The following is a 13646-nucleotide window of genomic DNA, read 5'->3' as shown; positions in this document are numbered from 1 at the left end:
GATGGCCTGCTAGGATTGATGGAAAAGACAGTTGTGTAACCACGAGCCTCAGGGCTGATCATCAGCATGAGACATAATAGATCTCTTGTATTGTTTTGAACACAGAATTCGATTCTATCTCGATCATCTCGTGGACTTGTCTGGCAAAGTGAGGCTCTTGAGACGCTGCGTGACTGGGTACACGTGATGCTGCCGCCTATACTCAGAACCGGTATATACTAGACAATACGAGACTATAAGCAAAATAAGTGAATAGGAACAGCCGACAGGATACAAGCCCGTGTTCACTTTTTCTATTTCTGTAAGCATTTTATCGAACTCTCAGTATCTAGAAGGGCTGGATGGCTCGAGCAAATACAAAGGACAAAACTCGCTCGCTCGCTCGGCGTAATTGGCACAAACACAATTTGGCCGAGAGAAGAGCCGGCCTTGAGGATTGGATCATTCCAGACCATGAAAGGATAAAGACCTACAAAAGGGGATTCCGCACGTCAACTCTGTTAACTGCTCCCTCTTCAGAACATCTTGGACCATGAATAGTCTATCTGTTGAGCAACAGGCTCGCGCCGCCAAAGCTTACATACTCCAGGAACTAAAGAAGACCGCCGATGGTAACTCGATACTCGAGGACAAAGATTTTGCTGCCAGGCTCGACACAAACTTCATCACCATCTTTGCCATATTTGCGGAGCTATACGGCTACCGACATGATTGCCTTGACCAACTTGTCGACCTGATAAGAATGTGTGGGAAAAGCTGGCAAGAAAGATCTCCCGACCTACAGAAGGTTGACAGGCAACGGGAAGCCGATCCCGAGTGGTATCTCTCGAATCAGATGCTGGGAGGGGTCTGCTATGTCGACCGGTACGCTGCAAATCTGGCTGGTATCAAGAAGCGCATCCCCTACTTCAAAGAGCTGGGGTTGACTTATCTCCATTTGATGCCCTTGTTCCCGGCACCTCAACCACTCAATGACGGAGGCTATGCTGTGTCAAGCTATCGAGACGTGCAGCCTCAACTGGGGACCATCGAGGAGCTTAGAGATCTGGCAACGGAGCTGAGAAAAGCTGGCATCAGCTTGGTTCTCGATCTGGTGTTCAATCATACCTCCAATGAGCATCGATGGGCAAAGAAAGCAGCCGAGGGCGATCCTGAGCATTCCGCCATGTATTGGATCTTCCCAGACCGAAACGTTCCGTCGTCGTTTGAACGGTCGACGCGGGAAATCTTTCCAGATGATCACCCTGGCTCTTTTATCCAACTGCCAGACGGCCGGTTCGTATGGTCGACCTTTTATCACTTCCAGTGGGATCTCAACTACTCTAACCCGGCCGTGTTCAGAGCCATGGCGGGCGAGATGCTGTACCTGGCCAACGTGGGTGTCGACTTCTTCCGGATGGATGCCGTCGCCTTCATGTGGAAACAAATGAACACCGACTGTGAGAATCTTCCAGAGGTGCACAAACTGCTCCGAGCGTTCAATGCTCTCTGTCGAATTGCAGCGCCGTCGGTCCTGTTCAAATCCGAGGCAATTGTCCATCCGGACTTTGTAGTGCAATACATTGACCGGTACGAGTGCCAACTGTCTTATAACCCCCTTCAGATGGCTCTGACATGGGAGGCATTGGCCACTCGAGATGCATCGATGCTGTCCCAGGCGATAGAGCGCAGACACAATATAGCACGAGGCTGTGCTTGGGTCAATTACGTCCGATCCCATGATGATATCGGCTGGACCTTTTCTGACGAGGATGCGACTGAACTTGGCAAGGAGGGTCGAAACCATCGGAAGTTCCTCAACGCCTTCTTCGTCAACCGCCATCCGGGAAGCTTTGCTCGAGGGGTCCCGTTTCAGGATAATCCAAAAACCGGGGACTGCAGGATATCTGGCACCACGGCCTCATTGGCAGGGTTGGAGTCGATGCAGGATCATGCCATTGAGCGGATACTACTCGCATATTCCATCGCCATGAGCACGGGTGGAATCCCACTCATCTACCTGGGGGATGAAGTCGGTCAACTCAACGATTATAGCTACCTCAACGATCCCGCGAAAATGGACGACAGCAGATGGGTGAATCGGCCCTGGTATCCAGAATCGCGGTACGCCGACCGACACGACAGCAGCACCATCTCAGGGGCGATATATGCGGGCATGAAACATCTCATCCACTTGCGCAAAACCATAGACGAGCTCGCAGGAGGGAGGGCGATTGGGTTCTACACGGGCAATCCCGCCATCCTTGGGTATCAGCGTCCAGGTGTCACCTCGAGCGTTTTGTGTCTCTGCAACTTCTCGGATGAAGCCCAGTGGATCGGCCGTGACAGGTTTTTGGGGATGCCTGTAGAGACGACGGATCTGGTGAGTGGCTATGTGATCAACTTACGGGATGCGGGAATCCACATGAAGCCGCATCAGTTCATGTGGTTGAGGTTTTGATTTTGGGGGCAGCAGAACTCTTAATGGGTGGATTTCGCCGTCGCCACGCCTTTTGCCACTTTCCGCGGGTACCAAAGGATCCTTGTACATAATAATGGTCAATGATAGGGCCAAACCATGCTCATCCTAAGCGCGTGCCGTGTGGAGTGCCGCACATTTCTTTCCTGCAGACAAGATCCCTCGTCACAATTCTCCAGCATCCCGCAAGTATCGACATCTATCGGAATGCCCACCACTGTATCAAATGCTGCATGATTCGATCGCATAGCCGGGTCAATCTTAGCTGACACCGGTGGATCGATGTTACGCGCATACAGGAATCGGTCTAACGAGCAGCTAGAATAATTTTTGTGGTGTCCTCGGCACATCCCTTCAGCCTTGATCGATTTTTGTGAGTTGGCGTGCCGTATATCAAATCCAGGCCGTGGAGCAGGAATAGGCAATGGATGAGCTAGATGCCCTCCTCGACTCGCTCATCGAACAACGCAAGGCTCCAGAGGCGTCGTATATTGACAGTAACCATGAAAAGACCCTCAAGATCGAACAGGTACCGGGAAAGGGCCAAGGGGTGTTCGCAAAGCAGTTCTTGTCTGTCAAGGACCCGATCTGTTCATTACCTTGTCCAACCATGATGGCGATCGACTCGGACTTTTTACACACGACGTGCTACCACTGCCTTGTCGTCAGCGAGAGTCCACTGCCCATTCCCGGGTACGGACACGCCTCTGTCCAGCTCAAGATCTGCAACGGCTGTCACGCCGCTCGCTTCTGCAGCAGGAGCTGTCAGGTCGACGCGTGGCACGCATACCACAAGTACGAATGCAAGATCTTCAAGAAGGTGCAGAACAACCTGCCACCTGCCATCCTCCGGGCCGTGCTGCGGGCGGTTCTCCTCAAAGACCGCGACAGGCTGCCGAGCGACGAATGGGGCCGCATCACGCAGCTGACTTCGCATGAGCAGATCCTCGCTGCGCGCGGCCGGTCGAACCTCACCGACATGGCCGAGGGGATCAAACACCTGGCCGCGTCCAGCATGGCCGTTGAGATGATCCAGCGGCTGATCTTCATCATGAAATCCAACGCGACCGAGCTGCCGACCCCAATCCAGGGCGGGATCGGTGTCATGCTGGAGCCTCTGGTGGCCAAGTTTAACCACAGCTGTGAACCAAACCTGGCCGTCCACAGGCCTCAACACACCATGACCGGTGGCTGGATGACCTCCACGCAGCTCTCGGACGACCAGCGGCGGACATTCATCCGCGTCATTCCGCTCCGAGACATCCAACCAGACGAGGAGCTGTTCAATTGCTACATCGTGCCCACGGCAGCGGTGAGCGCCAGGAGAGCAAAGCTGATGGAAGACTACTTCTTCACGTGCAACTGCCCCAAGTGCCTCGCAGACATCAAGGCCGCCGCCGACCTGGCCGCGGAGCAACCGCGTCTCCCAGATCAGTTTGACAAGTGGACCGAGTCGGTCGCGCGCCATCTGTCGCCCGAGAAGCGTAGCCTCGAAGCCTTTCGCCGTGCCGCCACCGCCATGGACAAAAGCGACCGCTTCCTTGACCACCCTTCCCTGTACACCACGGGCAAATTCCCCGACATGGCTATGCGACTCATCCTCGAAGCGCTCAAGTACCAGGCCCTGGACGAAGCGCTGGTGAACGTGCTCCGCGTGTTTTTCCTCGTCAACCCGTCGCGCTTCGTCGGTCGACACAACCCCACCCACATATACACCGTCTTCCTCATGCTGGACATCTTCGACGTGTTGCTGGGACTCTCGACTTCGGCGGCAATCGCCAGCGACAAGGTCGACAAAGCGCTGCAGAACCTGTCGACTCGAGGACTTGGGAGGGGCGAGGTGATGTATTGGCGACGGAGGTTCTGCGCGGACTTGCGAACGAGGGTGGAAGCGAGCGCGTTGACGGATCTGCTGGTTCTGGTTCAGCAGAGGGAAAAGCAGGCGGAGCAGAAGACCGCGGACCAAGAGTCCCTCTCTGGAGAGGAGGGACTAAAAGAACGTGCGGAAGAGGGAATGAGAGCTGTCTTGAAGCTGAATGAGCAGACATGGCAAAATGTCCTAAAGGAGACGGGGTGCTGAAGTTCAAGTTCGCTCTCTTGTTCCCTCATCTGACGCACAAGTCGATCCTGATCTCGGTATACCTGATCCTACGACGGACGATGAGTGTTAAAGTCTCCGTCTTAGAGTTCTTTATATCGGCTATAGTGAGAAAAAAATATACAAGTACAGCCGATATCAGAGACTTGTTCAATTTGGAAAGGCGAACAACGACCCAAACCGAAGCGTGTATAGCGCGTCCCGACGATGATGCTTCCAACCTTGAACGTGCATGCATCCCGAGTTTCTCGTTTAGGCGGGCCTCTGAAGCCCCACCATGATCAGTCTACACGAGTCTTGCGAACCTCCAAAGCATCGGTCCTCTTGGATAAAGTTAGCTTCGGTAACTGGCAAGATGGGCCACCCTCATTCCTTCGTTTTCGATTCTAGAGACCAGGAGCAGGGATGCCGAGGTGATGGACTATGGAGGGCGGCAGGAGAGAAGGGCAACACTCGACCCTAAGAACGCCTGAATGGTGTCAACATGTGAGATAGGTCTAAGATTAGACAACAGAGCAGGATATTACCATTCGAGCACAGAAGAAAGCGTGACGGGGGCATTGCGGGGTGGGGAGCGGGGGTTACTTAAGGGTTCATTCTGCCTGACGCATTGGTGTTGGACTTTGAGCGAAGAAAAAAAAGAGAGTGCCACCCAAGTAGCCAGATCCGTTGGACTAGATTTTGATGGTAGGGACGTTACATCCTACAGACAGGCATGACAGCTAAAATACCTGTATTTCTGGCCACGGTCCTGCTAGGAAGGAGGGGGGTGAGGCGCCAAGCGCGAAGCGAGAAGCGAAAAGCTTAAGGCCAACAAGGAAGAGGCCAGGAGGCCCAAATCTCTTGGGATTAAAATCCCACGTAAGTCAAGAATCTGCGAGGAGAAAAACCACACCAGCTACACGAGTAATACAAAAGACGACAGGGGGTTGCAAAAGCGAAACAAGACAGGAAATACGAGAATAATAATTTAATTCTCGTACTCGCGTTAACGGAGAAAAGATTCTTAGGCATGGGAGGGCCGAGTCAGCAAAGTACCGCCCTCGGCCGCTATCGCCACATGAAAATAACTTGTGGTTTTTTCGATAATTGGTCCAGGGTCGAGTATGCAATGCCAAGACAATACGTGACATTTCTTTGACTACGGGCCACTAACGTTATGGGATATAATTACCTACATACGAGGGACACCGAGTACATATATATACCTACTTTGGTTAGCTTGAGTGTGTGGGTCCGCATTGAGTTGGAGGCCAGAAGACATATATATCCCCAGACTTGGTGTCGTCGCCCATGACTTTGTCGCTCACCAATCACCTTTACTTAGTTGATTCGCTCCCTCGGCTGCTCTCTTCCACTCCCTACCCCTCTCTCTGTCCTCACCTTCCACTCGCTTCCGCAATCTGCATGTCGGGCCTCGTGGTAATTACACCCCATCATATTTATGGTGGCCCATTCCGAGCCTGACGAAAGGTGGGATTTGTGAGAGGCTGCCTTGCCACGCGCTGGACGGGGTCAACTGAATCCCCCAGTTCTGTAGGACAATACTTCTCTTCCTCGAACGCTGGTTGTGCTCAACTACCACAGTGAGACCATAAGACTCGAGAGTTTTTGAGCCATGTGTAAGATACCTGTCCTCGATTGACTTGTGGTCTTGGCCTATAGCCACAGACCGCAAGGCGTGTCGACACTCATCTTTCAGACAAGAGGCAGAATGAGCTCCCACGTTGGCTTCAGGACACTTGGTGAGCTTTTTGTTGCCAACCATGCTTCCCGATATCGGAATCTTGGAAGCTATTCAGATGCCTCACATGCTGATGGGCACTCCTGGCACTCTACTTATAAGACGTAAACAGGGCAGGGTATCAGATGATCAGATTAGATGACGGCTCAAGTCGTGGGGATTGACTTGCACTAAGCTGATTTCGAGGTAGCGTTATTGTGTGGGGCAGCGATCTACAAACAGTAAGTCAACGTCCTTGGCTGCTTGGGTACCTACTCTGTAGGTATCTAGGTAGCTCGGTAGGTACGGAGTACCCCATGATGTGCTTGGAACACTCCTCAAGGAGTCTTAACAGGCACTCAACTGCCAAAGACTTCCTTGGCCTTCGACGTGTGCTAAGCTGTGGAGGAGGCATGGACACAAACTCTCCCCCTTGGTTTGTTATTGCAGAAAGCTGTCCAATTTGAACTGGCATCGGTGGCATATCCATCTATAGAGCTGCCCATCACAATTTCCTCATACTTCGAAAGGTCGAGTACTATAATTTTATGTACTGTAAGAATGACAGGAGCTACCGGTTCAAAAGGCAAACCATCACCTGTTAATGGGGCTGAGTAGAAAGAGGCCCAGACTTGGTATTCTTGGCCTCTACGTCTTTATGACGCGTACATTTAATTATCATTGGCAAATAATCAATGTCTTCAAGTCTGAATATCTGGAGCGCGATAGGTGCGCGCAGGCCCCAAACACTACCACCATCACCCACGGATGTACTCGCCCACCAGTTCGCTGTCCGACTGGGATGGCAATTGAATCGCTTCCTCTGTGGTCGGGATGAAGCCACAGAGCCTAGATTGAAGCCCGTGGTAGCATCAGGTCCTGTTACCCTCCATTGGCGCGGTGCTCCCGGGTCAATCAGGGCCCGAGCCATGGCACCAAGACCTCACATCCCCCCATGATGTCTTGGTATTCTCCACGACGATGTTGGATCATTGCCCTTTGGAGAAAGATCTGATAAGACAACCCTGACTAGCTGATGTCGACATGTTCTCCGAGCAGAGTTTTTCATCTGCTCCTTGCCAGTGTGATGAATGTACTCGGTAAAGCTGCTCGTCGTTCTCAGTATCCCTGCTTCATCTCCACACACTATTCATTTTGTGTGCACGTGCCCGACATCGGAGCTATCGCCCAAGACACTACCCGACATGCGACAACGAGCGTGGGAAAGTGGAGGAGAAGCCGGTGTTCCAATGGGCCTCTCTCTGTCTGGTTTGACTGGAATACAATGCGACGGTCTGTTCTCAGTGGTTGGTACCAAGACGAGGCCAAGGACCCTGTGTTTGTCACGCTGCTGCGACCAGGGTCCATCTTGATGGTCACAGGAGCTATATTTTATCACACAAATTTTACAGCAACGAGCAGGTCAGTTTAAAGCCAAGTCCTCTGCCAGCATTCCTCCTTTTCGCTTTCGACCTACTCTTTCCTGGTAAACACGTTTTGGAGCTGTCCTCCCACAGCCAGCAGTATGTCAAAGCCAAATGGAACTTTAGACTTGCATCCCATCGGAACTGACGACAAAGACCTGGAAGCATCTTTATCACCATCAGCTCAAGAAAGCGTTGATGCGGGCAGAAAATCTCATGATCCATCCAAGTCCACCTCCGTTCCCAAAGACACAGGCATCTGCACCTCCGACTTGGAAGCGCCAACTGGTGAACCTGTAATCGGAGTGAGTAAGGTCGAGGCTTTCAACAAAGTCCTGTATCAGTCGGGTAGGTCGGGGAAGATACTGCTCTGGCTGCTGGGCATCTCCATTGGCCTGACCATGTTTGCCTACGCCCTCGATCAGGGCATCACCTCGAGCATCTTTACGACCATGGCCAGTTCGACATTCGGAGTGCACGCCTCAATCGCAGCCGTCAGTACCGCCAGCCAGATCATCCGCGCCATTAGCAAGCCTTTTATCGGTAAACTAGCAGACATTACCTCTCGTCCCACAACCTACGTCGTGATCCTCTTCTTCTACGTGATCGGCTTTATCGTTGCGGCGAGCTCGAGTACTTTTGCGGCCTATACGATTGGTATTTCCTTTACCGCGGTTGGGAAATCCGGCCTCGATTTATTGAGTGATATTATTGTTGGAGACTTGACACCGCTACAGTGGCGAGGTTTCTTCGGTGCGGTTATATCATTACCCTTTGTTGTCACTGTACCTATCAACGGTTTTATAGCCGAGGCCTTTGTTGATGACTGGCGATGGGGTCTCGGTATGTTTACAATCATTGTACCTGTTCTACTTCTCCCCGCCATCTTTACGCTATACTCGATGCAACGGCGCGGAGAAAAACTGGGTATGGTGACAATGGCTGCTTCTAGGCGCGAGAGGATCGCAAACTCGAAGGAGTCGATAACCTCGACGAGCCCAATCTACTGGATGAAGCTTATGCTCGAAGGCCTAAACGAAATCGATATGATCGGACTCATTATCCTCGGGTTTGCGTTTGCGCTCATCTTGCTGCCCTTTACCCTAGCAGAGGACGCCGATGGCGGCTGGGGTAACGGAAGCATGATCGCCATGCTGGTAGTCGGGTTTGTCCTACTTATCACCTTTATAATTTTCGAAATATACCTGGCCCCAAAGCCGCTCATGACGAAGCGCATTCTAAAGAACCGGACGTTTGGAGCCGCGGTCGCCATCTACACCTTCAACCAGATGGCCTCGTCGGTTCGAAATACCTACTTTTCGTCGTATATATACGTCATCAAGGAATGGACGACATACCAGTGGACGATATTCTTGGGCATCACTACAATGGGACTCAGTCTTCTGGGCCCTGTGGTGGGTCTCATCCAAAGGAGGACACATCGATACAAGACCATGATGTTGTTCGGGGCTGGGGCGAGACTCATCGCGTATGGCCTGCTGGTTCGGGCTGATGGTCTGATGATACAAGACACGGCTCGATTGGTCGCCGCCCAGCTGCTATTCTGCTTGGGATCTTTCAACGTCGTCGGCGTCCGCGTGGGCAGTCAGGCTTCAGTGCCGCATGAGGACATGGCCACGATGATCTCTGTTCTGACGCTATGGTCAACCTTGGGGTCATCCATTGGCAGTGCCATCTCGTCGGCCATCTGGACGAATGAGATGCTCGACCGCATGCGCCGAGACATGCCTGGGGTCGACGAGGCGACGCTTCGGAAGCTGTATGGTAGCATCAGAAGCCTACGCACCGGCTATGAGTTTGAAGATCCCATCAGGCAGGGCGCCATCCGCGCTTATGCCTACGTCAATGGCCACATCGCCATCACTGCCCTCGTCCTGGCTACTGTGCCTTTGGCCGCGACGCTCTTCATGCCCGATTATTACCTGGGGAAGCAGCAAAACGCCGTCACGAACACGGGTCTCGATGGCGAGCCCGTGGAACCTCCCCCACGAGCGTCTGGCAGACGAGAACAGCGTGTCAATGGCCGGGAGCCGAGCTCGTTCTATCGCAGATGGATTGCCGCCTATTACAAGGCGTAACAGGGTGATCGGACAGAAGAGCTGGCGTTGCACCGGAAGGATGTTTGGTATATCAAGTGAAGAGAAGACGGGGCGGATGGATGTATCATGCATCAACGAGGAATGCACAAATGCTTCACGCGTATGATGCTGCATTTGCAAACGCAATCGACAGCGGGATCTCGGCTAGGCGTACATGTTTGATCATAAGAGACACCGGGACGCCTATCGCCCAGCAAGGCTAGGTCGCAGGACTACTTCCCCACGAGAGCGCGTGGCTGGCAAGTTTGAAGGGCGCCGAGCTACGGCGTGTCCACGGGGTATAAGGCGATGGTTTCTTCGCGGGGACGTCACCAAGCAAGATAGATGCAGTCCGACACAGCGAGGTCCAGCTCCGGGATGGATTGAAGGACATGCTGTCACTTGGCAGACACTCTAGAGACGACGATGCAGCCTCTTCTCACGTCCGGGATGATATAATGTGTGTGTATATGTATATATATCCTCTTCTCTTAAATTTGCCCAAAAGGAGAAGAAGAAGAAGAAGAAGAAAGAAAAGCCCACTTGTTCGACCACCACTTGTCAACTCCGTCGCTCTTTTCCCTTTCAATTTCAATTTCAAGGTGCAAGTAATCGCAGAGAGCTGTTGTTGTAAATAGTTATCGCATTGTTCTCGAGCGAAAAGCGCCGCGGTCCCAACCCTCCCTCCTTGTTTCCACTGAATGACGCTTGTTGTTCACCAGTGACCACCTCCGTGACCTCCGTGGTGCTCGTGACCTTGGTCGTCGTCGTCGTCTTCATGTTGCATTCCATCGTCGTCGTCATAGTCCTCGCCATCGTCATAATCGTCACCGTCACCGTCTCCGTAGTGCTCATCCTCGCCTTGTTGATGACCATGGCCGTAATCGTCGTGTTGTCCGCTGTAGTCTTGATGACCGTGGTGGTGGTTGTGATGGTTGTGGTGGTTGTGGTGGCCGTACTGTCCATAATCATCCTCATCGTACTGATCATCGCCATCAACCTGGTCGTTGTCATCACCACAGCAGCCCTGATCCTCACCCGCACTTGGGTCGTCCTGGTCGTTCGAGTGGTGATGGCTGCTTGGGTCATCGTGGTTAGGCATATGATGGTGGTTGCTCGGGTCATTGTCGCCAGGCATATCATGGTGGCTGCTCGGGTCCATATCGTCGTAGCTGCTTGGGTCGTCCATGCCCGGATCTTCGTCGTCGGAATCCGGCTCATCGTCTTCTCTCGGGTGCTTGACTTTGTGGTTGTCGGGAGGTAATTCGGGGTGGCCCCGAAATTTCCCCTTTGCACATTGCGAGAACCAGCTGTGAAGGTCACAGACATCTGGGTCATTGGGCTCATACACGAGGATCTGCTCCGTGATGGACACGATGACCTGTGCGTGCTGATGGAGCTTCTCCTGTTGATCGTTCTCATCCATGCCTGAACAAAAGAGTATCAGCTTTTGGGTCGAGGGCACCAACGACGGGGTCAAAAAGGCACCAACTTACTCTGGTCGTCATGGTCCTGTGAGTATTTTTGCACGGCATCATGGAGATGATGTTTCAACTGTGAGACGGGGTCTCCCAGTCCATCTGGAAGCCCGTGCCCAAGCTGGCTCATGGGGTCGTGCATATCCAGTCCTCCAAGGGGCCCATGTCCCGACGAGCCAAGTCCAAGTGAATCGTGCCCGGGCAAACCAGGCATTCCGTGTTGTCCAAGTCCACTCGCTCCCATACCTCCAAGACTGTGGTCTTGCAAGGAGTGAGTGAGATCAGAGATGTCTCCCATTTTCGACAATGTTATGTGAAAACTGTGTGATTTGTGAAAACAAAGACTGGTTCTGTGTGTCTGATGATGATGGTTCTGTCTGGCTCCAAGCTAGATACGAGACACCGATCTTCTTATACGGCCGCTTGTGTAATTTTTGGGTTCAGACCTAGTTGATCCTCCTCGCTCGATTGATCATGATCGAGCCGCTGCGTCACGTTGACTATGTAGCCACTGGTAATCGGCTGACCATAAGCACCGTGCAACCCCGGTTCCTTCGATCGAGGCTTAGATGGGATCTAAAGCACCCGCATAGAGTTTGTTTTATTTAGATACCCCATCGCGCGCAATATAGGGAAACTCATATTCAAGAGATACAAAAAGGGAAAACTCCGTCTGGTTAACCGTAAGCTTACAGTAGGAGGCACTGCTATGTAGGAATCCATGACGGGGCATTTATTTGACTTGGCATTTTCCTCTGTCCTTACGTATAGAAAGAAAAAAATAGACGGCGGCCCTTCAAGAGGAATAGCCTAGATAAATACTACCTACTAATGCATTAGATCTTGTGCCTATTTCGGAGTCTCTACCAGCACTACTAGGTATATATTGTCCACTGCGGGACTATCAGAAGGGACTTGATCATTACCAGCAGCAACATCAACCCATTCACACCTACTTTTCTCTTTTCAGGTTTCATCTTTTCAAGTTTGTCATCTGGAAAGTCCGTGAGAAACAGAATGTCCCAAAGGGGGTCTAACAAATCCTTCTTCCCCAGCCCTATCGCCGCGTTGAGAAGGTCCAGACCTCCCCCAGTAGGTTGTCCGTCCAAATGAACATCAGATCCCTATTTGCTAAATTGCACTTGTAGAAGCCGACAAGCAAGGATGAGGCATTCAGTTGGGCCGCAGGGCAAGCAGCTCCTCCAACACCCTCATCACTCACAACTCTTCTAGAGACGCCAGAGCCTGAACAAGCATCGACAAACCTTCAAGTACCCGCCCCGCCGCCCCGAGCCATTAGGGAGTTTGGCGAATTTGGCCGTCAAGACACAGAGGTTTCCATGGAATCTCTGCCACCGCAAATGAACACTGGGACAGGCGGGGCGGAGACACCTGCATATGTCCAAGCATTCCTCGATGGTGGAAAGCCACCGCCGCCGCCGAGAGTCATCCCGGAAGAAGGTATTGTGGTACCGTTTGGTAAACTGCCGCCGCCGCCCTCATTGTCGAGTCGTGGAAATGTTCAGCCACGACCAACGCCACAGGATATGAAGCCACTGTCAATGCGGCCTGCCGGAACTCCCAGCAATCGTTCGCAGTGGCCCGGAACTCCCGGCAAGCGCTCGGAGGCCGCGCCACTGCGAACGCCACCCAGTGGAACTCCCCGCCCGGACCGCCCAACCAGGCCAGTGCCACCGACACCCAGTGAAACTCCCCGCCCGGACCGCCCAACCGCGCCACTGCGAACGCCACCCAGTGGAACTCCCCGCCCGGACCGCCCAACCAGGCCACTGCCACCGACGCCGCCGGAACCGCAACCGCAAGCTGGACCTTCCCAGCCGCGAGCGGAACCATCTCAGTAGCCCGGATCAGGAAATCGAAAAGCTGGAGTGGAAGGGGAAAGGGAAGGGGAAGGGGATGGGAATATTGGACATGGCATACGGTGCTTTCCCTCCACGCCAAACTCCAGTTTCTTGGTCAGTACGGGATGGGGATGGGGGTATGGGGAATGGAAGTCTAAGTTTTACTCTTTATATGTAGGCACCTCATCGATCAGTACCTTTCTTTTACCAACACTCTTTCATAAGTTTAGGTACATGCATAGTAACACAGTAATCACTGCTTTTCAGATTACATAGTGCTACTCCACGCTTTCTATCTTTAGTCAGCTCGTTCTCTTATACCATTGACTAATTGCTGATATTCCTCGTTTAGAGGTGCACGCCTCTCTCTCTCTCTCTCCTGTGCGTAACCAAAAACCGGGTGGTTGACTCGCACTGTTGGTCTGCGCTAAGAATAAGTTGACGGTAACACAAGTTCCTTTGATCGAGGAATGGACGGGCCGCGCGCAATATAGTGCCGTAACC

At 52.6% G+C, this 13646-nt stretch overlaps 5 protein-coding genes across 5 annotated transcripts; 4 read left to right on the top strand and 1 right to left on the bottom strand.

The window, feature by feature from the left end:
• Nucleotides 1-532: 532 nt before the first annotated feature.
• Nucleotides 533-2440, top strand: AYO21_01691 (hypothetical protein; the record flags this gene model as incomplete). The annotated part of the gene is made up of 1 exon (XM_022651673.1): nucleotides 533-2440. One exon carries the CDS (start codon nucleotides 533-535, stop codon nucleotides 2438-2440), a length of 1908 nt encoding a protein of 635 aa, XP_022516186.1.
• Nucleotides 2441-2882: 442 nt separating this feature from the next.
• AYO21_01690 (hypothetical protein) lies at nucleotides 2883-4538 on the top strand (the record flags this gene model as incomplete). Its single annotated transcript, XM_022651672.1, has 1 exon — nucleotides 2883-4538. One exon carries the CDS (start codon nucleotides 2883-2885, stop codon nucleotides 4536-4538), a length of 1656 nt encoding a protein of 551 aa, XP_022516185.1.
• Nucleotides 4539-7804: 3266 nt separating this feature from the next.
• Nucleotides 7805-9802, top strand: AYO21_01689 (hypothetical protein; the record flags this gene model as incomplete). Its single annotated transcript, XM_022651671.1, has 1 exon — nucleotides 7805-9802. One exon carries the CDS (start codon nucleotides 7805-7807, stop codon nucleotides 9800-9802), a length of 1998 nt encoding a protein of 665 aa, XP_022516184.1.
• Nucleotides 9803-10517: 715 nt separating this feature from the next.
• AYO21_01688 (hypothetical protein) lies at nucleotides 10518-11410 on the bottom strand (the record flags this gene model as incomplete). Its single annotated transcript, XM_022651670.1, has 2 exons — nucleotides 10518-11230; nucleotides 11299-11410. The coding sequence occupies 2 exons, from the start codon at nucleotides 11408-11410 to the stop codon at nucleotides 10518-10520; spliced, it is 825 nt and encodes a 274-aa protein (XP_022516183.1).
• Nucleotides 11411-12297: 887 nt separating this feature from the next.
• Nucleotides 12298-13142, top strand: AYO21_01687 (hypothetical protein; the record flags this gene model as incomplete). The annotated part of the gene is made up of 2 exons (XM_022651669.1): nucleotides 12298-12372; nucleotides 12429-13142. 2 exons carry the CDS (start codon nucleotides 12298-12300, stop codon nucleotides 13140-13142), a joined length of 789 nt encoding a protein of 262 aa, XP_022516182.1.
• Between the last annotated feature and the right edge of the window lie 504 nt (nucleotides 13143-13646).

Source organism: Fonsecaea monophora (genome assembly GCF_001642475.1).
Source record: "Fonsecaea monophora strain CBS 269.37 chromosome Unknown Scaff6, whole genome shotgun sequence".
NCBI lineage: Eukaryota > Fungi > Ascomycota > Eurotiomycetes > Chaetothyriales > Herpotrichiellaceae > Fonsecaea > Fonsecaea monophora.
Note: the sequence above shows the minus strand (reverse complement) of the source record. Positions and strands in the feature narration are given on the sequence as shown.